Source organism: Ailuropoda melanoleuca, chromosome 3 (assembly GCF_002007445.2).
Source record: "Ailuropoda melanoleuca isolate Jingjing chromosome 3, ASM200744v2, whole genome shotgun sequence".
Taxonomy (NCBI): domain Eukaryota; kingdom Metazoa; phylum Chordata; class Mammalia; order Carnivora; family Ursidae; genus Ailuropoda; species Ailuropoda melanoleuca.
Genome location: NC_048220.1, coordinates 49,570,391 through 49,597,094, shown reverse-complemented (window position 1 = coordinate 49,597,094; position 26,704 = coordinate 49,570,391). Strand labels below are relative to the sequence as shown.

The window sequence follows — 26,704 nt, the reverse complement described above, 5'->3', positions numbered from 1 at the left end:
AAGAATAATGGGACAACCAGGCAGATTTGCAAGGTAACGGTACTGGGAAGATCAGGGGGAAAAAACCCAAAAAAACAAAAAAATACCATTAAAATGGAGAGAAAAAAAATACAGGTACTCCAAGAGTCAGTATCTAAACCTGTTTCCTACCAGGTCATGATACGAGGTAACACCACTGTTAGAGCCAACGGCAATACGGTGCTTACTCTGAACCAGGCACTACATGATTTCCATTTATTAGCTCATTTGGGCCTCAGAACAATATTCTGAGGCAGTACTACTTAGCATTTCCATTTTGCAGAGTAGGAAACTGTGGTGCTATTTAAATAACTTCCCCAAGGTCCCTTAACTTACTCAATGGCAGCTCTACGCAGGCACTCTGATAGCCGGTTTAAAGTACTTTATTTAAATAATTGGGCTTACTGAGTATCCCATCTGAACTAAAGAAAATGGCATTTGAGCAATGTCTGGTATTTTCCCATTAGGAAGTTTCGTTATTGTGCTACAGCATGACTTGTGCCTACGTGTGTTTGCTCACTTCCTGGGCCCATGCTCTCTGCCTCCGGAGATTTGCGGCCAGAACAGGACAGTGCGAGTCTGGCTGAGAAAACATTCATACGACAGTAAATACATGATTTTGTTGTATTTAGCCACACAACACAAAAGATAACAGAAAAAGACTGGAAAGATAAACTGAGATGTTCACTGCTACCTTCCAGGTGATGGAATACAGGTGGTATTTAATTTCAACGCCTTTTGTGTTTTCTAGATTTCTAACCACCACCATTTTTACATGTAAAACAAAAGGAAACAGGTCGTGTCTTCAAAATGTGCCTCCCATGTGAAAGAACAGCTGTGGAATCTCAGGCAAAATACCAGGTAATCAGTAAATCAACGGTATCAGATAATACCTGTGTAAACGTATTAGCTGGAAATGTTTAATGCAAGAGTACACAGTATTGTTTTTGCCCATCTGCCAGCCCTCCTCTCCCGAACCACGGGAGGCATTATCATATTCATCTTATAGACAAGAGAGCTGAGGCCCAACGAGAGTGATTAACCCACCAATGTTATTAAGTGTTAGAACCTGAACACAAAAAGTGCTGACAGAGACAGCTTTTCTCACTGCAGCACACTACCCCCAAATTCCCAAATTCAAAGGGAACTTCTGCCAAATTCTGAAATTTACGGATAGTTCTTTCTGCCAATGGTCTTAGTGTGCTCCAGGAGAATGAAAAAAAACTCACCCTCACAAGTGAAAAGGAACATTTTCAGGGATAAACTGTCATTTATCTCCTTACTTATTCTTCCTCTAAGTTTCTCTTAGGATTTTCCTGATATTAGTTTTGGCCTGGAACATCTCTTGGCCTCACGCTTCTGACTTGGACTGAGGGTTACAGAGAGGCTCCATCCAACTTCCAAAATTATCCCCAGCCCAGGAATTTCCTGTGGGTCATGTGTAAACTAAAGTTACTCTAAAGATTTAAGTGTACACCAAGACATGTCTGAGAGAATCCAGGGAACCTCTGTCTCCCAAAATAGAGTGGTTCTAACACGGATCCAAATGCCTAATTCACCCTCAGAACTTGCCTCACCCTCCTGGGATCCTGTGCAAGAAAAGTGAGCCCCGGGGTGAGATCAGTCCTCTCGACCGGTTCCGTGAACAGTAACAGCTGAGGACAGAAGTGAAGGCGTTCCAGGAGGGCTGAGGTCAAAGCTGTGTTTCCAGCCCTCTCCCTCGGAACAGCAGCTGAAAAACCCTTCTAAATAACAAGTTACAACTTGGTACTCTAAAATCAGATCCTAAAAGAAGCCCTATTCTGCTGTTTTGAAAGACCTAATTATCAAAATTATCCAAGAAGAAAACAAGCCTTTTCCCCCAGAATACACCGGAGGCACAGGGGGAGGTGGGGAGAAGGGAGGAGAGAGCAAGAAAACATCGTCCTTGGAGAACATCAATTTTCTCCCACATCTTCCCAAGTTCTCGTTCCTAATTGTAGTAGCACAAAGTAGCCTTCGAGGCAACACAGGTTTATGTGTGCAAAAGGACTCTCAAATACGTATGCCAACTTTTCCCTCCTTTGCTTCCCCTAAGCTATCAAGGAGATGTTCAGTCACGTGTTGTATGTAGACTTGTAGTGATTAGACTTAATCAGCAATTCCTTTCCTTCTTGTTTTATTTTTTTTTAAGACTTTATTTATTTGAGAGAGAGAGAGGGAAAGAGAGAGAGAGAATGAGAGAACAAGTGGGAGGAGGGGCAGAGGGAGAAGCAGTCTCCCCACTGAGCAAGGAGCCTGATGCAGAACTTGATCCCAGGACTCTGGGATCAGGACTTGAGCAGAAGGCAGATGCTTAACCAACTGAGCGCCCTCCTTTTCTTTTGTTTTTTATTAATATTTTTTAAGTAATCTCTATGCTCAATGTAGGGCTCAAACTCACGACCCTGAGATCAAGAGCTGCATGCTGCTCTGACTGAGCCAGCCAGGTGCCCCAGCAATTCCTCTCCTTCTTGATGCAGCTCTTTAAAGCCTCTATCAAGTTAGTCTAAGGGGGGAACAATGAGCAAACTGAAGGGGAAAAAACTGGCACATTCTACAAACACCAGGATAGAAGTGAAAGACCTCAAAGAAACTGGCAGGACTTTGACAAGATCATTTCTGGGGACTATTGACAAAAAAAAAATAAATAACTGGTGAGGAATATGCTCCTGGAGGTTGTCATCACAAGGAGCCCTATGAGTAATTCATATCCTGCAGAATCTTCTAGGAAAACACAGGCACATAAAAATGATTGTATCCAGTTCTAAAGTCACAAGGAGCTTTCTAGAGCTACGTGTTTTTACCCCCACCACTTAATATCCTAAAAAGTAACTGATTTCTACTATTGACAAGGAACTACGTGAAAGGTTTCACTTTTTTTTTTTTTTTGAGGGATAATTGACATTAGTTACAGGTCAGCAACAATGATTCGAGGTTTGCATATATTGCAGAATGATCACAGTAAGTCTAGTTAACATCCCTCACCCTACGTAAGTTTTTTCTTATGATGAGAACTTTTAAGATCTACTCTCTTGCCAACTTTCAAATAACTTATTTTTTGTGTCCTCAAAAGAGCATGTGGAATGAATGAATGAATGAATGAATGATGAAAGCCACGCAATGCCTGGCGTTCCTCCAAATTGTTCTTGGTTTCTCCTGGTTGGGAAACTCCGGAATTCTGTTCCATTATCCTGAGCAACTCCAGGCACCTCTGGATAGGTTAGTATGAATGAGAGCTGGATATGACGCTGGTTACAACTCATAACCAGGTTCTCATTGGCAGGGACAGAAGAGATCAAAGAAATGAGACATGTGGTTCCCTGCCTGGGGGGACAGAGTGATAGGCCAGAGCTGCTCTGAAGGTAGAGGGGCTTTTCATGATTCTGTGTGGGGCTCTGTAGACCACCCTGCAGGCTCCCCGACGGCACCACGAAGAAAACCACTGCCAGGAACACTTAGTGGGAGAGTAAGTTCAGGCAGCAAGGTGAGCAAGGGCCAGCTTCCCAGAGCTGCCCCCAGTTGCCTAAGTGGTGAGATGGATCCCTAAGATCCCACAGGCCTGTGAGAGGTATAATAATGGCAGAGTACTTGTGGCCTGCCATGGAACCCACCATGGCACCAAGGGAAGGACCCTGTAGCAGATATTTTTAGAGAAGAGCCTGAGCCAGCAGTCTGGGACAGAGGTTCCAAATTTTCTATAGTATAACAAGGGTGAGGCCAAGTCAGTGAAGGAGAAAGCACCAGGAGAAATTCAGACTGACATGAGGGAGAGGATCCAGTTGCCCGGATGTGGGTCAGAGATGTCATAACACCCCAAAACACAATATTCATGCCTCAGGGAAGAGTCTAGGCCAACAAATCTGTAGCAGACACCAGGAGGACATACAGGACACTCAAAGATGAGGCCTCCTCCTATCCACCACCAACTGCCCCTACCCTCACCAAAAATCACATTCAGTACCAGCTGGGCCAGAAAGAGGAGGAACACGAAGACATTGGAGAAACTGGATATTTTACTTAAAGAGACTGAACAGTTGGTGAAAATAATGGTTTTTATTATTGCATCAGACAAGGTTTAATGCATTAGACTAAAATACACCCTTTCCCTTCCCCGCTGCCTGGGGTATAGGGCTTTGTAAGAAAGATCAAATCTATTACAGACAAGATAAAAAAAAATAAAGACAAAATAAAAACTGCATGAGTAAATTTGTACCACAATACACTTAATATTTACTGCCTACTTTCTGTGATCCAGGCAGTAGAGGCATGGAAATAAGTCATCCAGGGCACCTGGGTGGCTCAGATGGTTAAGACTGCCTTCAGCTCAGGTCACGATCTCCAGATCCTGGGACCAAGCCCCATGTAGGGCTCTCAGTTCAGTGGGAAGTCTGCTTCTCCTTCTCTCTCTGCCTCTCCCCCTGCTTGTCCTCTCTCTGTCTCCCTCAAATGAATACATAAAATCTTAGAAAGAAAGAGAGAAAGAGAGAAAGAGAGAGAGAGAGAGAGAGAGAGAGAGAAAGAAAGAAAGAAAGAAAGAAAGAAAGAAAGAAAGAAAGAAAGAATAAGTAGATCATCCAGGTTCTGTCTTCAAAAAATTCAGTGGCTTAGGGTGAGACACTTAGTATTAGCTGTGATGCACTAATGAGGCATTTATTACAAAAACATGCAAAACCCAGAGAGGCATAAAGGATAGAATGATGAACTCAGGTGTACACATGTTTACTGCAGCATAATTGACAATAGCTGAACTAGGGAAGCACCCCAAGTGTCCATAGACTGATGAATAAAGAAAATGTAGGATATTTATACAATGGAGTATTAGTAAGCTGTAATATGAATGAAATCTTGTCGTTTTATACAACATGGATGGAGCTAGAGGATATAATCCTCAGCAAAGTTACGTCAGAGCAAGACAAATAACATATGATCTCACTCATATATGGAATTTAAGAAACAAAACATATGAGCCACAAAGGAACAAAAAAGAGAGAGAGACAAATCAAGAAACAGACTCCTAACTACAGAGAACAAACTGATGGTTAGCAGAGGGGGCGTGGATGAGGGATGAGAGAAATAGGATGCGGATTAAAGAGTACACTTATGATGAAAAAAAAATTTAAAAACTTTAAAAGAAAGAATGATGAATTCAAGGTGTTCAGGGAAGTCTTATAGGAAACAACAACAAAAAAAAACCACCTTCAAGCTGCATCTTACAGGACAAGCTGGAGATTTCTAGTCAGAAGTGGGAGCAATATGCACCTGAATTTGCTGAAATAAAAATAAAAGGGGAGAGAAAAGACTGACTGAAAGCATGTGAGGACATGTCATAGAACAAGAATTTAACACCCAAGCCTTGAGAGGACTTCAGGGAACAGAACGAGGGCCCGGAACCTAGCAAGACCCCACAACGCAAGTGGTTCTCTCCTTACATGTTGGCAGCATTTCCCTCTGCTTTCTCCCAGCGAATGGCTTCCATTCCCACCTTCCGGCACCGCCACTCATGAAGGGAGACATGTCCCTCCAAACTCCAGTCTCAAGAACCCCAAGGTAGGACTCCGAATGGCCAAGGAGGGATGCAGTGATTGGCCCCAGCCTGAGCGCGATGCCCAGCCCACAGCATCCAAGAAGGCAAGGTCATCTGAGAAGGTGGCAGCATCATTTGGACCCATGGCCAGAGCAGCAGAGGGGCCCCCCTCTAAACAATGTGAATGTTGTTCAGCAAAGGGCAGGAGGACAGTAGGCAGACAACAATAATCATCTAGGCCGATGCAGCACTGGGCATCTCTCTATGTTTCCATAACCCCATCAGTCAACAGTGTATGAGCCTGGGCTATTTTTCCAACACGTTGATACATTCAATGTATGTCTAACTCCGCCCATTTGCTTGGAGGGACCACCTGTCTATGAAAACCCTACCAGTACACCACAGGCTATTAAAATGACATCCCTTTCAAACTGACATTCCTCGCTTCACCTTGAACTTCAACAGTAATTTTTCCTAACTTCTCCTATGGGATTTATCACTTTCTGGCTTAATATATCTGAATAAACCCCTATTGGATATTGTCCCAACCTGGAGTGGTAGGGAGGAACCCCTGAACATGGGATAACTGGAATAGAGCCTTCCTTCCACTATAGAGATTAAATGCAGAAATACATCTTCCCCAGGAATTTAAGCTAGCCAAAAAAAAAAAAAAAAAAGGGTTTCACATATTTGGCCAAGTATTTGTTGAACTAAAGGAAGCCCCGGGGGGTACGTAGCTATGTTGTTTGGCAAGGGGTTTGTAATCCACCTCCTTTCCTCTGCTGACCAAGGCAGGCTTCCAGGCCGAGTCAGAAATTAAAGCTGCCCTGTTCTCAAGGTAAACACTATCTTCATTGTGAGCCAACAAAATCTTAGCAGGTTATGTCACCTTTAAGAAAATGTTTCTCTTCCTCAATAAGGATTTTTGTAGTGACTTATTCCCCCTACAGTGTTCAGGCATCCTTTGGGGGAATTCTGGAACTGAATACATCCATGCACACGGAAGTCTGATTGTGTGTCCAGTGAAACTTTATGAAAGAAGAAGGGAAAACATGGAAGAGAACAAGTAAGGCCATGAAATAAAAGTCACTCACCTTTGAAAATTATTATTCGACCTTCTGAAATGTCATCATACTTTAAATACTTGCTGTGTCAGGGGATTATTTTTCAGACTATGTACCTGCCCTCCTAAATGAGGTTACAGAAAAGGCCAAAACAGTGGTCTGATGATTCTCATCTCCATTCCCAGCAAACTCAATCCCTCTAACTTGATCTTTCTTTTTTCCTTTTTAAAAAATATTGTATTTATTTATTTGAGAGAGAGAGAGAGAGAGCATGAGAGGGGGGAGGGTCAGAGGGAGAAGCAGACTCCCAGCTGAGCAGGGAGCCTGATGCAGCACTCGAACCTGGGACTCTAGGATCATGACCTGAGCCAAAGGCAGTCACTTAACCAACTGAGCCACCCAGGCAACCTAACTTGATCTTTCTGAGACAAACCTGTGAACCTTCCAAAACATACTGAAAGCTCTCCCATCCCATCCTTTCCTCAATTCATCCTGCCTCTTCCTCTCCTCAGCCAACTACTCAGCGCTGCACACATCTGTCCCTCTCTTCCTACCCAAGCAATGGTGTGCAGCAGGACTCTATACTTAAGTGTGTGGCTCTGTCAGGACAGAGAAATGGCTCCAGCACTTTATTCCTCCAGAGTTTTCACCGCCACCTCTTTTCCCAAAGAGTCACAAGACAGGGAGAAGCGAGGATGGTAAGACAAAATGGCACCTTTCGAACACAGGTAGCTACCCAGTGAAGTTCATGATCCCTTCCCTCTACTAAGAGATGGTACAACATACTGGGAAGAACGAAACCTCTCAAGGCAACATCCTGGTTATAGGACTGGCTCTTCATTGATTGGCCTTCATCTTGGACCACTCCTCTCCCTACTCTTGGGCCTCAGAGCCCCCAACTAGCAAATGAAGGCGACAACCACATCTATGTAACATGCACATCTTTTACAAGCTAACACATATGAAACACCTTATTTGAATGTCACTCATTTATTCATTCTCCTTCCTTACTCTACCATCTTAACTGTCCCTTGCATTTCCTGACATGGTCATAGCAATCACATTAAAGCTCGCTGAGCTCCAGGAGCCTCAGCTGTAAGACAGAGGTATTATCTATCTTACAGAGTTATTTCAAGAATCAGATATCCTAGATGTAAAGTGCCTACCACAGCTTGGTAAATAGTGGCTACGATGATGAATAAAGTGTCACAAAAATCTTATTTTGACTACAGCTACACAAGCTGCGGCACTACCTAAGCTCTTCAAGGCTATGAAGCTGTCTGTGAGGTCCAGGCTCCTCCGTCTACTACAGACTGGTTCTGCACCAGCACATCGGGGGGAAAGGCCCTCTTGCACACTCTGTGTCGTGAGAGAGACACAGGATGTGAGCTGGAGTCGGCGAAGGGACAGGAGTTGCCTAAGGGATGAAAGGCACTGGGTCCTGATGATTTATATTAAAGAATGCATATTAAAGACTGAAGACTGATTATGGGTTAAATGAGGTAAGGTCCAATCCCTGCACTTTTTAAACTTTGATTTATAAACATTAATTTTCTTGGTTCAATCTCCTACTGAAACCAACAAAACAAAGTCCAGGCATTCCGGGAATCTCTGGAGCAGAACGGTCACAGACGCTAACCCACCCTAATCACTAACCACAAGGTTCCCAGTACGGCCTGTCCTGAGGCTGCCCGTGGAATGACAAGGGGCAACTCTGGAGAATCCCAGGATATTTCTGAGGTAGCCTGGTGTTACATGCTTTCACCCTCTGCTTACATCACATTCCCTTCTAGACGTGGTCACTTCCAATCACTTCCAAAGGCGCTGCTTCTAAGTTAATCCTTTTCTCTTCCATTCTGACAGCATGAGGGTAAGGAAGCACTAGATTCACTTCTTAGTTGATGTAAGTATTGGTGGGTTTCTGCTCAACTAGTTTTCCCCTTTTTACCAAATCTTCTCTATTTTCACATCTCTTTATACAAGCCAGTAGTGTGTACATGTATGTGTGTCTATCAAAGAATAGTGATAACAAGGACAGGATGGGGTATTGAAAGACAGAATACTAACAAGGGGGATCAGGACAGAGAAAGCATACTGTGAACAAAAGAGAGTATTTCCAACAAAATATTTGAGGTTTAGCTAATCAGGGAGAAAATCCAAGCCTTCAAAACCTCCTTCCTGACTTCCCAAGTGACCAGAACTTACTTTGTAAGAATGATGTTGGTGCTAACTAGAAGAATGACAAGCAATACAAGCGACCTTAGCTTTAAAGACAGACAAAAATCATTAGATCATCCTATAAGAGACTGGAGACCACAGTTCCGGCACCAATAGGCCACTGGGCTGAAAAAATCCAGTTTCTTGGTGTTTTTCCCACTATACAGAGATGGCATGTCTGGATCCTGTGAGATGTGGGATCCATTCTTAGTGTTAACATCCCTACAAACAGGGACAGTATCTGTCTGGTTCACCACCTAGCCCCACCCTCTCGGACAACGCCTGCCATTCTGGAAATGCCTGTTGAACACATGACCACTTCTCCACCACTTCACCTCTTCAGACCCATCACACTCATCTGCAATGTGAGGTAGGTGAACCAGGTCATCCCTAAGGCCTACGGTTCTGGGACTCTGTCTCGCCAACAGTGCAGTGTGACCAAACCCACTCTTCACAGCTAGGCCATCATCATCTAGTGACAAATGCAAATAGGGGACTCAGACAATTCCCAACTCTGCTACCAACGTTATTTCCACTTGTCATTTCATTATTAGCTGCAATAGTTAATTATTCTCAAATCCCAAGTACCTGCTTTCACTTGAATTGAGTTTAATTTAAGCATAGCTATGTTATGACTTCTTGCTATAGCTCAGACTGGCTGTGCTCCAATTTTAGATTTCAAAGGCGAGTGTGATTAATGCACTTCCTACAACCCCACTGGCCTCTCAAGCTCCTCCACTGGTCTCCTAATCATTAATCCCACATCTCCACAAGTTGTTAGGCTATGCAGGCCCCCAGCTACATAGGCATCGGGTCAGTCTGCCAGGCACAAAAACATACGAAGATCGTTCCCCAAGCTGAAATGAGTTAGAATGAGCACAAAGATTTCATAGTCTTACAGAACAGCAACCTGCCCTCAAGCCATTCTCACCGTACCAGAATATTCACCCCAAAGAATTAATGACATAGTGTATCTCCCCACTTTCAGAATTTAGAAGTTTTTTAAAATTCTTATTTGGAAATAATTTCAAACTTTCAGAAAAGACAGAAGAATGGCACAAAGAACACCAAGATACCCTCTTTACCCAGACTTACCTATTGTTAACATTTGACTCCATTTTCTGTGTGTGTCTGAGCATGCTTTTACATGCATACGCTTGTGCTCTCTCTTACATCAAGTTTCTCCTCCTGAACCATTTAATGGTAAGCTACATTTATCATGGCCCCTTCCCCCAAAGAAGATTAAGTTTTAAAACACAACAACAGGGGCAACTGGGTGGCGCAGTCATTAAGCGTCTGCCTTCGGCACAGGGCGTGATCCCAGCGTTCTGGGATCGAGCCCCACATCAGGCTCCTCTGCTATGAGCCTGCTTCTTCCTCTCCCACTCCCCCTGCTTGTGCTCCCTCTCTCGCTGGCTGTCTCTGTCAAATAAATAAATAAAATCTTTAAATAAATAATACATACATACATACAACACAACACAACAAAAGGACGCCTGCATGGCTCAGTCAGTTAAGCATCTGCCTTCGGCTCAGGCTGTGATCCCAGGGTCCTGGGATCGAGTCCTGTGTCAGGCTCCCTGCTCATGGGGAGTCTGCTTCTCATTTTCCTCCCTGCTCATGCTCTCTCTTTGCTCATACATACATACATACATACATACATACATAAAATCTTAAGGGGGAAAACCCACAACAGAAAAGTGGAAGGTTGTATGGCATTTTTAAGGCCCCAGTAATAGAATTTCAAGGATGGCAGCTGAGCAGCATAGGGAATTTATTCAGCTTGAGGCTTTCTACCAGCCCGGGATGTTTAACCAATCTTATTCCTGGGGGTGGCCTTGATTCCATACAAAGAGCAAACACACACATGCAAAGACACACACACACACACTCCTCTATTTTATTTTAGAAGGAAAAAAGGTCCTTGAGACAAACCACATATGTTGACAACTGCCAGCCTCCATTTTTCTCATCAAAAAGCAGGGGGTACTTCAATAGGTCATTCTGTGCCAGTGAATAGAGAATTCTGCTCCCCAAAGATAAAACTAGAGACAGCTCACTTTCAGAAACATCCCTTCTGCCTTGAAGCTCATGAAAATGTTCCTTTCTCCTTGAATTAAAAACACAACTACCTAACTCCCCATACATGATAAGGGACAGATGGGTCACTAACTTTCTTGCTCTGGTAAATTTCAGAAGGCCGGGGTGGCCACCTGCTGAGGCCAGCTGAGACGACAGTGGAGACTGAGGACACCTCCACTGTACCCTCACACCAACTCGTCCCTTAGTTTCTAAGGCCTGGACGGCAAGAATGACTTCCAAGGGGGAACGAGTGGCATCAACACCCTACATTATTAATCATGCTACAGATAGATGACTTTTTCCTTTGGCAGTAAAGCGTTTTGCATACTTGGTAATTACTAATAAACTTTTTAATATAGGACTAGATCCCCTGGAGATACACAGGCTTTCTTGTTTAAATTACTTTCTTAAAATCCCTTCCTTGGAGCAACTATAAAACCAATAGTCTAAAATGGAACAATCTTCTTCAGTAAAGAATTAAAAAAAAAATGAACACCCACTTGAAAACACAAAAGCAGCAGAGGCAGGGTATCAAATATGTGCATAGTTCTTTAAGTCAACAGGACTCTCTATTGTCAAGGTAACTCCAAGGTAACTCTGATCAAGTGAATCTGCAACATTTCCCTTGTACTGAAGTCCCCCCTCCTTTTTTTAAAGAGAACTGCACATGTACGATACAGCACAAAGGCAGAGTCAAAGTGAAAGGAACCAAAGAACAAGTAGGTTTACCTCCGGAGCCTCTCAGGAAAGAATTTTTAGAGTGAGAGTGTTATACAAACATGTGTAAACTTGCACTTCAACAGAAAACAGTCTGGCAAAGCAACAAGGGAAAGAAAGGTAAGAAGACAAAGCTCCCTGGCTTGGCTTAGAGGGAAATAAAATAAAAGAATCCGGGATCTACCTTGCTTGGACGCCCTCCGGCGAATCTTCATTTTGGGAAAGGAAGGCCACGAGTAGTTAAAAGGGGAGTCAGAGTCAGAATCCATCTTTTCGTTTTGTTTCAATCAACGGATTCAACAGGAGAGACTCAGGAAGAACTCGGGCGTCCCCAGCCAGGAGGCGAGTCTCCCAAGTCTCCCGTGTGATGTCAAAGGAAGGAATGGGGCTGGGTGAAAAGCTACCGCACACGGGGAGGGAGAGGCAATAAATGTTTTGCTTCCTTCAGGCGTCCAGGCATGTAGACGGAGAAGGAGGCTGTAAATATTAAAACCAAACTAGGGAAGTAAAAAGAGGAGAGAGAGAGGCAGCTAAGAGTTGCACTCATACATCACAGTCCAGTTATTCAAAAGGTCACTGGGAGCAAATGAATCATTAACTCCCCTCTTCTCGTGGCTGGAAAGGGAAATGAAGAAGAAAGGTAACTGTGAATTCAAAGAGATCTGCCTGGGGTTTAGGAAAAGCCTCCAAATGCAGGCACATGTTTTGTTTTGGAGCTAAAGGACCACTCTCCGGAAAGCCACCCTTGCACAGTGACATCAGGGCTGAGGTTCCCAAGTATGGACGCCAGAAAGCTCAGGACACCGGCAAGTAAAAGCCAACATCCCCAGGGCAGGGAGTTTTCCAGAGCAATCAGCTTTTATACCACTGACAGTATCGGCAGCTTTTTGGATTCTAGGGTCAAAGCAGCTCTGATAATTCCTTTACTAATCTAGTCTCTCCATCCTTGTAAAGCTAAAGTAGCTGAAAGCTTTAAGTGTTATAGAGAATTATACTCATTAAATACATGAAAGTCATCTATTCCTGTTTAGCACAATTGGGGCATTTTGCTTCAATCGTCACCAAGTTTGGCTGTCAATCATAAGGATTTGGGCACCTTGAGAGCGTGGCTCTAAACCTGCAGTCCCTCTCAACAGACCTACTGACTAAGTTACCGCAAACCCCAAGTTCCTACTTGGTCCCCGGTCCCTGTGAACAACCCTCTGGCAATCAGCAGTCCTAGAAGCCCACGACCACCGCCCCTGAACCGGGACACTGTTCCCTCCCTGCTCTCCGCAGACACAAAGATACACGCGCCCCGCATAAGCTCAAACACAGCAGCCAAGATTTGTCGCAGAAAAAAGCACACCCCAAGTCTCAGAGGGGAGCCTCTTCTAAGCGTTTACTTAGTACTATCGATAGCAGGAAACGGTGTGTTTTCTTTTGTGAGGTCATCTGACACCCAAATAAACTAAGACTGTGGAAACAATATGAAGGTCTGTATGACTCTGCAGATCTGAAGCATGGCGATATGCCTTAGTTAACATTCCTCTTTACTCCAGGGATGCCTGGGTGCCTCAGTCGGTTAAGCGACTGCCTTCGGCTCAGGCTGTGATCTCCAGGTCCTGGAATCTTCCGGCTCCCTGCTGAGGGAGGGCTACTCCCTCTCCCTCCGCCCCTGCTCCCACTCGTGTGCACTCCCTCTGTCAAATAAATATTTTTAAAGATTTTATTTATTTATTTGACAGAGAGAGCGAGTACAAGCAGGGAGAGCAGTAGGGAGAGGGAGAAGCAGGCTCCCTGCTGAGCAGGGAACAGGATGTGGGGCTTAATCCCAGGACCCTGGGATCATGATCTGAGGCGAAGGCAGATGCTTAACCAACTGAGCCACCCAGGTGTCCCTCAAATAAATAAAATCTTTTAAAAAAAAATCCTCTTTGCTCCAAGTATTTCCCAAACTGTTGGCTTTACCATGCCATGCTGTGTCAGAAACGAGATGCACAACCCGTTCCCTAAAGCTCACCCTGTCTGGTTGGGTGGGGAGGGGCTGAGAGGTCCAGATATCCTGCAGCAAGGGGAGAAACCACTTAATTCCATATTCAAATCAAAATTAGAATTACATGAATCACTCCTGTTTTTTATAGTTTGCTACATAACATACAAATAACAGAATGCAACTAGGAGACTGTTGGAAGCACTGTAAGTCAAAATTAATATACGTTCTACTTTGTGGCCTTTTATTTGAAAAATAATTACGTATTTTTCTTAATTAGCTGGATGCAATTTTAAGAATATATTATTCTCAATCCTTACATAAGGTAACAGAGTTTTAATGCACATGGATCTTTATAAGAAAATAAACTCTTTGAAAATGAGTGTTTCCATTCATTCTCAGTTTTACAGCTTAAGGAAGTGCCAGGGACACTATAGGCATGTGATGAATGAGTGAATGATTTACACTTATGAGTCTTAAACTATGAATGGAAAAGCTTTACATGTCATCTATAAATGTTATTTAATATCCTGATTGAAAATACGTATTTAAAAAAATTTTTTTAACTCAAGCATAGGTGACACCCAATGTTATATTAGGTTCAGGTGCACAGGGTGACTTAACAACTCTGCGTGTTATGCTCAGTAGAGCTACCACGTGTCACTGTACAACACTACTATAGTACCATTATTTCTTACGCTACAGAAAATACATAGCTTTGCAAGAGTTCCTGCGGCTTTGTGTCAAGTGTTTAAAAATACATTTGTATTTTATTCATCACAATAGTAACTTTACTTGAAAAAATAAAAGGACTTAGGAGTCAACAAAGCCCAGTGTCCTGCAAGGCTCCAGGCAGTACTTGGGGTGCAGACAGATCCATGGACCCTTGGCTGCCTCAAAGAGGTCTGTAGACCAAAGAAAGGGAACCTGCACCTGTTGAAACAATCATCAAACTGAAATGAAAGTGTTGGACCAGGAGATAATATTACCTTTCTTGTTTCTCAGGCATGGTTAAGCTTTAAAGCCACTTAACCAGGATAAATCCCCAGGTCAACAAATTACTAGAGCTGCTCCTCTTTGACCATGAGGGATAGATCAGAAGAAAGTCAGGACAACCCAAGAGAAGTCTGAAAAAGTCTTTGTAAAATAGATTTCTAGTAGTTGGGGTGCTAAGTAGATTCATCTTTATCTAGTTCTTCCCAAAGCACAGGCCTTGTTGACCTATTATCTATCAATTGATTATTGATATAAAAATTATTCAGACAATAAAAAAGAACTACCCCCCCCAAAAATGTGAGAAGCTCAAGAAGATTTTCTATTCTTATTTGCTTTATTTACCAACATTTTTAAAGAATGAAATGATTGCCACTGACAGCTATATAGCATTCGGTTAACACATAAAGTGAAGTAGAAAATATTGTCTGCATACCTCTATCTTTAGGACAGCTCATTTTCTTACTCACCAGACTTTCTCCCAAATGTGGGTCATTTATCCTCCTTGTTTTCTAGAGTAATTAACTTTTCCCCCCATTATACAATATGATTACATTTAAATTAATTCAAGATGTTATTTACATCTCATTCATATTCAATGGATTAATTTCTTTGCTTTCCCTGGCTGATTCCAACTGCAGTTGGCAAAATTCAAGGATATATCCCCAAGGCCACTTTCTCATCAGGATATCCTACAACTATTACAATGCAAGAGTGTGAATGATTTCATCAGCTTTACTGTGCCTCCTTTGATTAGAAAATCCTTAGAAAATTACCTCCATAAGGCTACAACCACCCAGGGCAGATGCTGCTGCCTTAAAGTTTCAGCTGTCGGGAAGACCCACGTGTAAGGGAAGCTTCCCTTGATTCTCCCCATGTCGTAACAATATGTCACCTACCTTTCAACCTTGGTGAAATTAATCTTCCTTAGAAGGATATTTATATTTTGATTTGAATTACAGGATTTGTACAGTTTTCTTATCCTCCAGTGAGACCCAAAATGCTTTGAGTGCAAGAGCTATGTCATACTCATATTTTTACGGAGCCACAAGCTAAAAAGGAAAATTATGGGGTTTTGGAGCCATATATATCTGGGCTTGGAGAATGGCTCTGTCACTTAATTACTTAGTGTCACTCGTACTTTCTGATCCTCAGTTGTCTCAGTTAAAATGGGGTCATAACATCCATACTACCAAGAGTTATAAGGATCAAATGAGGTCATAAGGGTAAAGAACTTAATGTAAGTTTTCATTAAGTTTTAGTTTAAATATTAAAGTTTCCCTTTCACTGTATTCTCTTGTACATTATAGACACTGAAGTATCCCTAAGTTTACTTCAGAAGTAATGCCTTGACTTTCTGAGCTGAGACATGCAAATGTGCAAAGAAGTTCCAAGACAATCATACCAAGACTGAAAGAGGAGGAGGATTTGCTTTGCTTCTCTGGCTCCATTGTTTAACAACCAGAGAACACAGGTTTTAACACTGCTAGCCACCATTCTTGCAAAAGGTCATTAAAAACCACAGGCAAGAGGAGGTAAGACCCCTAAATGCCAGGACAAGCCTATCCTGACTCACTTCAGCCAGCACAGTGGCAATGTAATGTAGCCTTAGGTGAAAATCAGAGATAGTCAGAATCTTCCTCAAAATCCCTCAGGAGGCACCACATCATCTCCTGGAGTTCAACACAAGCAGTTCTTCTTTGCTGGAGAACATTGTGACTTTGGTTATACACCAAGCGAAATGCCTGCCTCTTATTGAGAGACCATGCTATACAGAAAATAAGGATTTTTAAAAGCCTAGCTCATCTATCCACATGCTAAGGATACACTCACTCTGAGAAGCACAGTGGGAACAGCACGTTCACATCTCCACTGTCACCCTCACTCAGGGACATGGCATTGTGAGTACAGTCATCCCAAGGTTTGGATGATTATTTTTCTCCCTACTTCCCCATTCTCTCTCTGTTTTTAAACAGAGCCCATGAAATTGATTTCACATAAAATGGACATGAATTGGGAACATGGGGCAACCACTGTTGTCATACACTGGAATTCTAGGATGCCACCATTTCCTAATGCCACCTTATTTTAAACATAAGAATACTTTTTACTTCATATCTACCTTTATTACCTTGGTTTATTTGAATAAAAAACCTTTCAGAGGTTTTTATATGACCCTACTGTCTAAGGGGAAAAACTGGATAGACCCTAGACGTCCATCAAGGTGACATCACTTGTATTATGACATATCCATGTGTACTGTAAGCAGAAAATATCCAAAACACTGAGGACAGGAAAGTAGATTTCTGAACAAAGTAACATATTCAAGAATTACATTGTCAAGTTTTCTACCAGCGGTTAGAATAGCTCCAAGTATCAGTTTCTATTCAGATGATACTATTAAGAAAAAAGACTCTTCGTGGAATTCTGTTTTAAACCTTGAAATCCTTGGCATAACCTAAAATAAAAGAAGTAGAACAAACTGGCTAAATTTTTCTGAAAAATGAATTGGGAGAAAGTCTGACTCTACCATGGAGAGGCAGCTTTGAATCCTGGATGTGAGGGGTCCTAGAAGTGTGTAAAGAAAGGAGATGAGGGGCACCTGGGTGGCACAGCGGTTAGGCGTCTGCCTTCGGCTCAGGGCGTGATCCCGGTGTTGTGGGATCGAGCCCCACATCGGGCTCCTCTGCTATGAGCCTGCTTCTTCCTGTCCCACTCCCCCTGCTTGTGTTCCCTCTCTCGCTGGCTGTCTCTATCTCTGTCAAATAAATAAATAAAATCTTTAAAAAAAAAAAAAAAAGGAAGGAGATGAGCCATGAGGCTGGAAAGAGCAAGGATGGAGGGATAGTCACATGTCTTGTCATAGCCTTGGGAGAAAGATTCCTCATGGTGGGAAGAGCCAGGGCACTTAGGGAGAGCAACATCTACATTTTAGGTTTTTTATGCTCATGTTCCAATTCCCATTTTCCCAAACCTTTCCCAAAAAAAGTTTCTTACATGCCACAAAGTTCAACTTACTGTCCTATGGGCTTGTATAGAGTCATTCACATGCACATAAGTAAGCTATGAGATATAAAATGAGCAAAAAACTTAGTCTTAACGTAAACTCAAATCTATCAATTCCACAGTTCTGAAGCTAAAATTCCCACAAAATGTAGGGGATAATCTTAGTTTGAAATAAAGGGTGACTGATCTTGTATATGCTACTTGAGTATTGTTACTTCTAGGCCCTCTCACCGAACAGAGTAAGGAAATACCCCCATGTGTGCCCTGACCTATTTATATACATCATCTACAAATATTTCTCTATGCAACCATGTGTATCTACATTAACTAATCATGAGTGCATACTAATGTGGCCAACTCTAATTCATCAGCACACAGATCATTCTAGCCTCCTCCCCTTGGTTATCCACCAACTCCCACCCACTCCAATGTAACAATAATATCTATAATCCATTTGCTTAATTGTTCATTTCCAGTGCACTTTTACAGTGGTATGAAAATTGTTAACCTGTATTCCTGTGAGAAACAACTTTATCACCTAGAGGACAGTGTTTATGTACAGTTTATTTTGCTTTTATTCTTACAGACTTTATTCATTTCCAAAGTTACTGAGGTCTGAAACCTTCTCATCCCTTACAGTAAGGTAACTCATACATTTTTAACAGACTGTTTTGTCATATTCTGCCTCCATCAAAGGAAAGAATCCTCCAACTTCATTTATTATTTGCACACATTAAAGTTTACTTGTGTGCCATAAAGTTCCTGAGTTTTGACAAATGCAGTTCCATGTAACCACCATTATAGTAATATAGAATACTTTCACCACTCTAAAAATAACTAACAGTAAAAAACCCCACAATGACAGGAATGTGTAGAAATGACAAGGAAGCCAACTAGAAGAATTCCCCATTGAGAAAGCTAGACCATTTCTCAACAACAAATAAAGCAATACTAAATTATTATTCAAAGTGTCAAATACCCATGAATGCATACTGACATACGTGATTAAATAAATAGATGGGGAAGTATAAGTCTCCCATATAGAAGAGTTCCCAGTTATGTATTTGCCTGCAAGAAAGTATACACAGGACACCTTACCCCTGAAGTATGGGCTGCACATCCTTCCGAAGAATATGCAAAGAGTAGTGGGGAAGAGTAACTTTACAGTGAAGAAACCTGACAAATCCTACCTCTGCCACATAACCAAGGTCAGCATTAATAGTTTCAAGTACTGTTGATAGCATATACCATTGCTGTGATGAAAATGGCATTTTACCTCTGTGGTCTTCCTCCTAAAATCCTACATAATTATGGGGAAAACATCAGAAAAATACCTATTGAGGGGCAGGGGCATTCTACAAAATACCAGTAGCCCTAAAATTGTCAAGGTAATTAAAAACACGCGAAGTCTGAGAAATTCTCACTGCCAAGAGGAGCCTAAGGAAACATGGTAACTAAATATAATATGGTATCCTGGATAGGATCCTGGGACACAAAGTGGAAATTAGATAAATCTAAGGAAATCTAAATAGAGTATGGACTTTAGTCAGTAATAATGTATCAACATTGGTTAACTGATTTGAATAAATGTACCACAGAATATGTTAATAGGGGAGGAGGGACATGTGGGAACTCTCCATATCATCTTCACATTTTTTCTGTTAATCTGAAATCTGTTCTAAAAATAAAATTAAAAAAAAATTAAAGGATGCAACAAAAAGTACAGAATTTATATTCACTCAATGTTTGTGGAATTCATGCTAAGAGACTGCATCCCTTATTCATATATTGAATTCAGAATTCAAGTCATGCATAAAAGTCCACTTTCTTTGGCCTAAGGCATTACGTGAAGTAACTGCATAGTTCTCACAAAGCTAATTAGACATTAAAAGATGATATGCTGAAGCTAATTTTAATTTTTCATGAACAAATACTGTCTCTTTAGAGTTAATAGGTTCCCAAGAGGCAACCCCAGGGAGAGGCTCCCACGTGCACCTGAGGGTTGGTTCATCTACCTCAGATCACAGAAATCTTATTGGCAGATAAATCTCATGAGCGGGGATGAAATCCAGCTAGCTTACTCAAAGTCTTCTACTCAAACTCTAGATGACTTTAACTTTATAATAATTAAAATAACCAAAAAAATCACAGATAAAGAACCACATTTACTACTGGATCACCTGTTCAATTTGTGATAGTACCACTTCTCTATACTTTAGCTCATACACATCCTTCCACAGAATCTCATACTATGAAGAATAAATTCTGTTGGCTTTCTTGCTCATGTCTGAAGTAAGGGGCCATGTTTCATAACAAGTCTTCTCAGTTAGGCACTCTAAAAGTTAAACCAACGTGTCCAAATAAATTGTTAGCTTTCATGCCAGGCCATACAAGCTCTAACTTAACTGCCCTGAAGTCCCTTCCAAGGAATTAACCACTGGTACTCAAAAAAGAGCAAGCCTAAACTCACATAAGCACACTTACACTGCAATCAAGCCCAGAGCCCAATGATTCCTCTCTGTGAGCAATTCCTTCATTAAATGTCTGGACACAGTGGTATACTCAAGGAGTTTAGCACAAGAAAGGGGGAAGAAATCTGTGGCTGGAATTTTAACTTTCCATGTAAAACTTCTAAATACTATTTCCAGAACATATTTCCTATTTTTCATTTGTTTCATGTTTTATAATTAGTAGTTTCCTTAATATTTCATTTTTGTTTGAACTTTATAATCTAATCATTTGACTTAAACATCAAAATAGAATCTTTAGGGATGGAGCCTATGTGATTTACTCACTCACTAAGCTAGTTTATTTGGAGTTGAGGATCTTATTTTGGAGAATGAAAATGTAGAATTCATATATAATAAGGAAAAGATGGTCTCTTTAACAAATAGTTTTGGGAAAACTGGACAGCCACAGGCAAAGAATGAAACTAGACCACTTTTTTTCACCATACACAAAAATAAACTCAAAGTGGGTTAAAGACCTAAATATGAGACCTGAAGCCATGAAAATCCTTGAAAAGAACACAGGCAGTAATCTCTCTGACATCAGCCATGGCAATATTTTTCTAGATATGTCTCTTGAGGCAAGGGAAATAAAAACAAAAATAAACTACTGGGACTATATCAAAACAAAAAGTTTCTTCACAGTGAAGGAAACCATCAACAAAACTAAAAAGCAACTTAAGGAATTAGAGAAGATATTTGCAAATGACATACCTAATATAGGGTTAGTATCCAAAAAATATAAAGAACTGATACAACTTAATACCCAAAGAACAACCCAATTAAAAAATGAGAAGACATGAACATGCATTTCTCCAAAGAAGACATCCAGATGGCCAACAGACACATGAAAAGATGCTCAATATCACTCATCATCAGGGAAATGCACATCAAAACCTCAGCGAGTTATCACTTCACACGCATCAATCAGAATGCCTAAAATCAGGGGCACCTGGGTGGCTCAGCCGTTAAGCGTCTGCCTTCGGCTCAGGTCATGATCCCAGAGTCCTGGGATCGAGCCTCACATCAGGCTTCCTGCTCAGTGGGAAGCCTGCTTCTTCCTGTCCCACTCCCCCTGCTTGTGTTCCCTCTCTCGCTGGCTGTCTCTCTGTCAAATAAATAAATAAAATCTTAAAAAAAAAAAAAGAATGCCTAAAATCAAAAACACAAGAAACAAATGTTGGCGAGGTTGTGGAGAAAAAGGAACCCTTGTTCCTGCTGATGGGAATGCAACCTGGTGCAGCCACTCTGGAAAAGCAGTTCCTCAAAAAATTAAGAATCAAACTACACTATGACTGAGCAATCACAATACTGGGTATTTACCCCCAAAATACAAAAACACTAACTCAAAGGGATACAGGTACCTGGATGTTTATGGTAGCATTATCTACAACAGCCAAAGTATGGAAACAACCCAAATGTCCATCAACCAATGAATGGAAAAGAAGATGTGGTATGTATATACAATGGACTATTATTCAGCCATAAAAAAGATTGAAATTTTGCCATTTGCAATGGCATGGATGGAGCTAAAGAGTGTAATGCTAAACAAATAAGTCAAAGAAAGACAAATATCATATGATCTCACTCATATGTGGAATCTAAGAATCAAAACAAACAAGCAAAGAAAAAAGAGACAAACCAAGAAACAGACTCTTAACTATAGAGAACTACTGGTTACCAGAGGGGAGGTGGGTGCAGGGATGGGCAAAACAGGGGATGGAGGTTAAAAAGTATACTTATCATGATGAAAAAATAAAATGAAAAAAAAAAGAGGAAAAGAAAAGAAAATTTTAAATTCAGAGAAAAAACTGCCATTCCCCCCACCCCAAGTTACATTTCAGAAATTAAGTTGGTTTGTTGAATGAAAGCAAAAGGTAGTTTGGCTTGTACCATGAGTAGAAACATCAGGCATCTGTGTAAAGCCCTTATGACATCAGTATAAACCCAATTCCCTTCATCCCCATCTGTGCTCCTGGAAGTCAGATAAATGCCTCTGACAGCAAGGACAATCACAGGATTCCTTCTTACTACTTTTCAGTGATTAATCTTTACATGCTAATCATCTCATTCAGGCTCAGGTACTCAAGAATTTCTCTCAGTTTTTTTCCCCAAAGTTTTTATATTTCCCATACATCTATGAGGATATTGACGATGCTACTCATTGAAACCTGCAAACCCAGTACAAATTGGCTTCCATTAATTGCTTTTGCCATCTATTGCAATGAAAGTAGAACCCCATTTCCCCAACTCCGAAAAGATGGAAAACTCAGGAAGTCGGGGTGATTTCAGCAAAGCAGAGCTCCCTCAAGGAAGTAGGAAGTATGTTCATGGTTCTCAACCTTGGACCACAACTGAGAATCACCTGGGGAACTTTCAGAACTTTAAGTGTAGGCTACACTCCAGACCGAGTAAATCAGATTTCTCTGGGAATGGACGCGGCTTTCAGTATTATTAGAGCTCCAAGGGTAATCCCAATATGCAGGCTGAGTTTAGAACCACAGGATAACAGAATGCCTATTCAACTCTTAACCTTAACTCACATTTATTTTGCCTTCTTTACATTGGTGAGCTAACAACAGGCAGAGCTTAAGACACCTGGTTCCATCAGCCAGGAGATTTGGGACTTCCAGTTTAACACAGTACTTGCGTGGTTTTCTTTTTAATCAGAAGAAAAGCAACATGATACTATACACCACTAGCGCGGTTTTAGTTTCTTCACACGTTCTAGTTTATAGTACTTATTAACCTAAAAACCCCACAATTCTTTAATTCCTGGGATAGAATTCTGCCAATAAATATTCCAATTGTCTAATTTAAAGAAAAGGCTTTATTCACATTCCACAAGCAGAATATGTCCAAATAATGCAGCCACAAATAGAACAGGTGGAACACTCATGGTAAAAGACCCAAACAGAGCTTGTGACATTCAGCAGAATTCCAGCAAGTCAGTAATTTCTTCTACCAAAAACAATACTTAAAACCTCAACAAGCGTAGTAAGAAAATTTCAGTGAAGTCAACAGAAGGAATATGAGTCCGTTTTTACAAATAACTTTGCATTCCCAATGGTTTTGGGCTATTTCTCCATTCCTAGCCCCAGCCCCTTTATTTCAAAATCAAATCACTGATAAGCTTTGGCTTGTAGTAAAGAAATGAACACTGCCCCCCCCCAAAGGAATCCACAGAAGATTCTGTAGCCTGGGGCATAGAGAAAGATCCGCCAAAAATCAGACTTCAAAACTTCTTTTTTCAGAAGGATGAGAGCTCTGCTAAGTTTCCTTCTCTCCACTTTTGAAAATATTCCTTCATGTTTCACTTCACATTCTTGAGATCTCAACATAGATACACATGTGTTACTAAATAACAGCCAACAGAGGGCCAGCTTCTACTGACGTGGGTCTCAGGTCTTTTTTTTTTTTTTGAAAGATTTTATTTATTTATATGTCAGAGAGAGAGAGAGCGCGTGCGCACAAGCACGGGGAGCAGCAGGCAGAGGGAGAAGCAGGCTTCTTGCTGAGCAAGGAGCCTAACGCAAGACTCAATCCCAGGACCCTGGGATCAGGATCTGAGCTGAAGGCAGACGCTTAACCGACTGAGCCACTCAGGCGTCCCATGGGTCCTAGATCTTAAGATTCCCCACTGTTTGGAATCATCTCAAAACTGTTCCCACAAACAACTTAATAGTGCTGTTTTATATGCTTGTATAACTTAGCGGCATTAATTTCATTTCTAAACTTTTAGTTAATATAAGAGAATAAAGACAAACCTGATGAGCCCTACTTATTTGGTGCTTTACGCCAAACCAGCAGGACTGACTGCACAGTCTCAGGCACCTTGCCACCGAAATCCATGGATTTGGACCCCTCTGAGATAGACCCACAAACGGGGATCCCAAAAAACAAGTTCGTACTACCCCAAACGTTCTGTTCTGGAGGGGCTGATCCTTGGGATCTTCCAATCATTTCTAAAATTCCCAATTTTTCTACTGTGAGCATTTATTGCTTCCACAATTTAAAAAGATTATTTTTTCCCAAAGTCTTATTTTGGCACGATATTCTATATGAAATCTTCTCTGGCCCACCCTCTATCGGCCAGACCTGGGGTAGTAAATGCAGCCTCGCTTCCTGCCCAGAGCTTCAAGGTACTGGGACTTCTCAAGCACAGACCACGATGCCAGCCAATTCCATCACCACCTCCCCTAACGTCTCTACCTCCCTCCTATCTTGTCCCTTGAAGAAAGTTAAAACATGCTCACATGATTCTTGTTTTAACCGTCTACTTCACCAATCCTTCATTTTTTCCATCCAAATGGTCATACAATGTACAGCTGTAGGTAGGTAAGTTTCAAGCTATCTTTAGTCCAATGCAGGACATGGCTGATAAAATTATTCCTGGAAAATCAACAACAGCCTGGGTGTCACGAAATCTGGTCGACGCACACAACTTCACTCACACTCTGGAGTATCACTTGCTAAGACAGCAGGAGTGTCACCTTCCAGGAGCTTCTGTAATTCACCTGCCACACTGGCACTCTTGTTGCGCAGTCCTCAAGGACAAACTTCACTTTTACATGGAAATCTTCATTTCTAATGAGGCACACGGTTCTATTTTTTCAAATTCAACATTTTAAAAGCAGAGTTTACAAGACAGCAACATATCGAGCCATTTGCAGCATGGCTGATGCAATGATGGTTTAAGCATCTTTATCTGCAGGTGGGATTCCGTGAGGGCAGCTGAAGCCACCATCCCTCCACAGTCCCACAGCTGTCCCCTTGCTCGTGCTTGATGTTCACTTTCCTTCTCCCTGGCACAGCATTTGCTGGGGCCCACTACTGAGCTACTATTTCTGAATCATACTTAGTCCTGCAGACTTGAGCCAAGCAGACCCTTCCTCCCAGCTTCATTTCTCTACTCACCCATCTCATCTATGTTCTCTAAATCCACTTTCTCCAAATGCTCTGCCTCTCTGTCCATTCTACCTGCCCACAAGGTAAAGGAAACACACACAGAAGCTTCAGTCTGCACTCTGATAGTACCAGTACTGGATCCAAGGCCTTCCAGGGCTGTTCTCCCCCTTGAGTTTCTTACAGCAACCGCAGAGAGCAGGGCCATCACTCCTGAACATCCCCTTACTACTCACTGAGGTGGTTCAGAGGCACTGGATTGGATGAACTTACTAGCTATTACCTGCTCAAGATATCATCTCTGCAATCAACAGTCCTTTTCAGTGTAAGAACTAATGGCCAGTATGATTCTTGATGCTCTGATGGTCAACAATACAAAGGGAACATCCGGGGCAATACCTTAAATTAAAGTTATAAGTGAATTCCTCAGTCATGCATGTCGCACATCACACACACAGTAGACATACGTGGCTACTGGCTACCACGTTGAATAGTAAAGATATAAAATGTCCATCATCACAGCAAGTTCGACTGGAACAGCACTGATGTAGTTTACAAGAGCATGCTAAATTGATATCATACCATTCTGAATAATACGAGTCAGCAAAGAAATAAACCTCACCCTCACATTTATCAGCATGTCCTTGCAGACTTGCAGAGTGGAATGTAAGCACATATGAAATAACACAACAGTTTAGAAGTGGCCTTGTGGAAAAGCTGTTGCAATTTCCAGAATTCAGTTTATTATCCAACTATTGCTCATTGTTTTTCCTGTCCCCTTCTGTCCCAGAAGGTTCTTTTAAAATCTATTATCATTTTCTTTGCATAAAGCAGGTAACTTTTTTCAATCCAAAAAGTTTAGATGAAGAAAAAAAGCAAATGTTAGCATGAGCAACAAACTTTCGAGGCCCTTTTCATAACCCACTGGAGATTAAAGTCATACGAGTTTGCCTCAAATCATTTATTACAATCCTCCTCAGACACAATGATGTTACTGCCAAGACACACTGGTTAGGTCAGGCTGCTACATTCTCCTTGCCATGGGGCTTCTTACCCAGCCAATGTGCCAGTTTGAGAATGGAGTTTTTAAAAGCAAAAATTAAACTCATCCTATGTAATACTTGTAACAGCCGACACTCCTCCCCCACCAGCAGTTTGTCCTGCTAGACATTCTTCAAGGCTAACATTCCTAGGAGCATGATGCAATTTGTAGATGAGACATCCTGTATGCGTGAGCAGCAGCTATGCTCCTGGATTTAATGGCCTAGAAGAGTCATTGAAATGGAGATGTTTGCTTTCATTTCTCCTTCCTCTTCCCCTCTTCTGGAAGTACATTATTACCCTTACCTTATATAGCAGAAATATTAAAGGTGTGCGAATTGCTTGGCAGAGTCTAAGTTTCTGTTCCAATTTCAGTAGTAGTCCCCCATTCAAGGAGCTCCGGCAAACACTGCTGGCTTGAAGCCAAGCTACCGGCAGGCCAGCCAAAGGACGCTGACGGTGGCGCTTCCTCCTCACCATGCTTTATTCTCCATGATCCCCCCCCACGCACACACACCATTGTCACTGCTCTGCCTGGGCCTGCCAAAGGTGCCAACGACACTCCACTGGNGAGCCAAGCTACCGGCAGGCCAGCCAAAGGACGCTGACGGTGGCGCTTCCTCCTCACCGTGCTTTA

The 26,704-nt window shown here is 41.8% G+C and overlaps 1 protein-coding gene across 5 annotated transcripts in view; it reads right to left on the bottom strand.

The window, feature by feature from the left end:
• ARHGEF28 (Rho guanine nucleotide exchange factor 28) overlaps window positions 1-26,704 on the bottom strand; it is a 314,186-nt gene that overhangs the window by 108,515 nt on the left and 178,967 nt on the right. The window contains exon 1 of one of the 5 annotated variants that reach the window (XM_019797462.2): window positions 11,828-12,163. The exons of the other annotated variants lie outside the window; for them this stretch is intronic. Coding sequence (XP_019653021.2) covers window positions 11,828-11,912 — 85 coding nt within the window. The 5' untranslated portion in view covers window positions 11,913-12,163. Of the gene's footprint in view, window positions 1-11,827; window positions 12,164-26,704 lie in introns of those variants that run through there. 5 annotated transcript variants of the gene reach the window in all.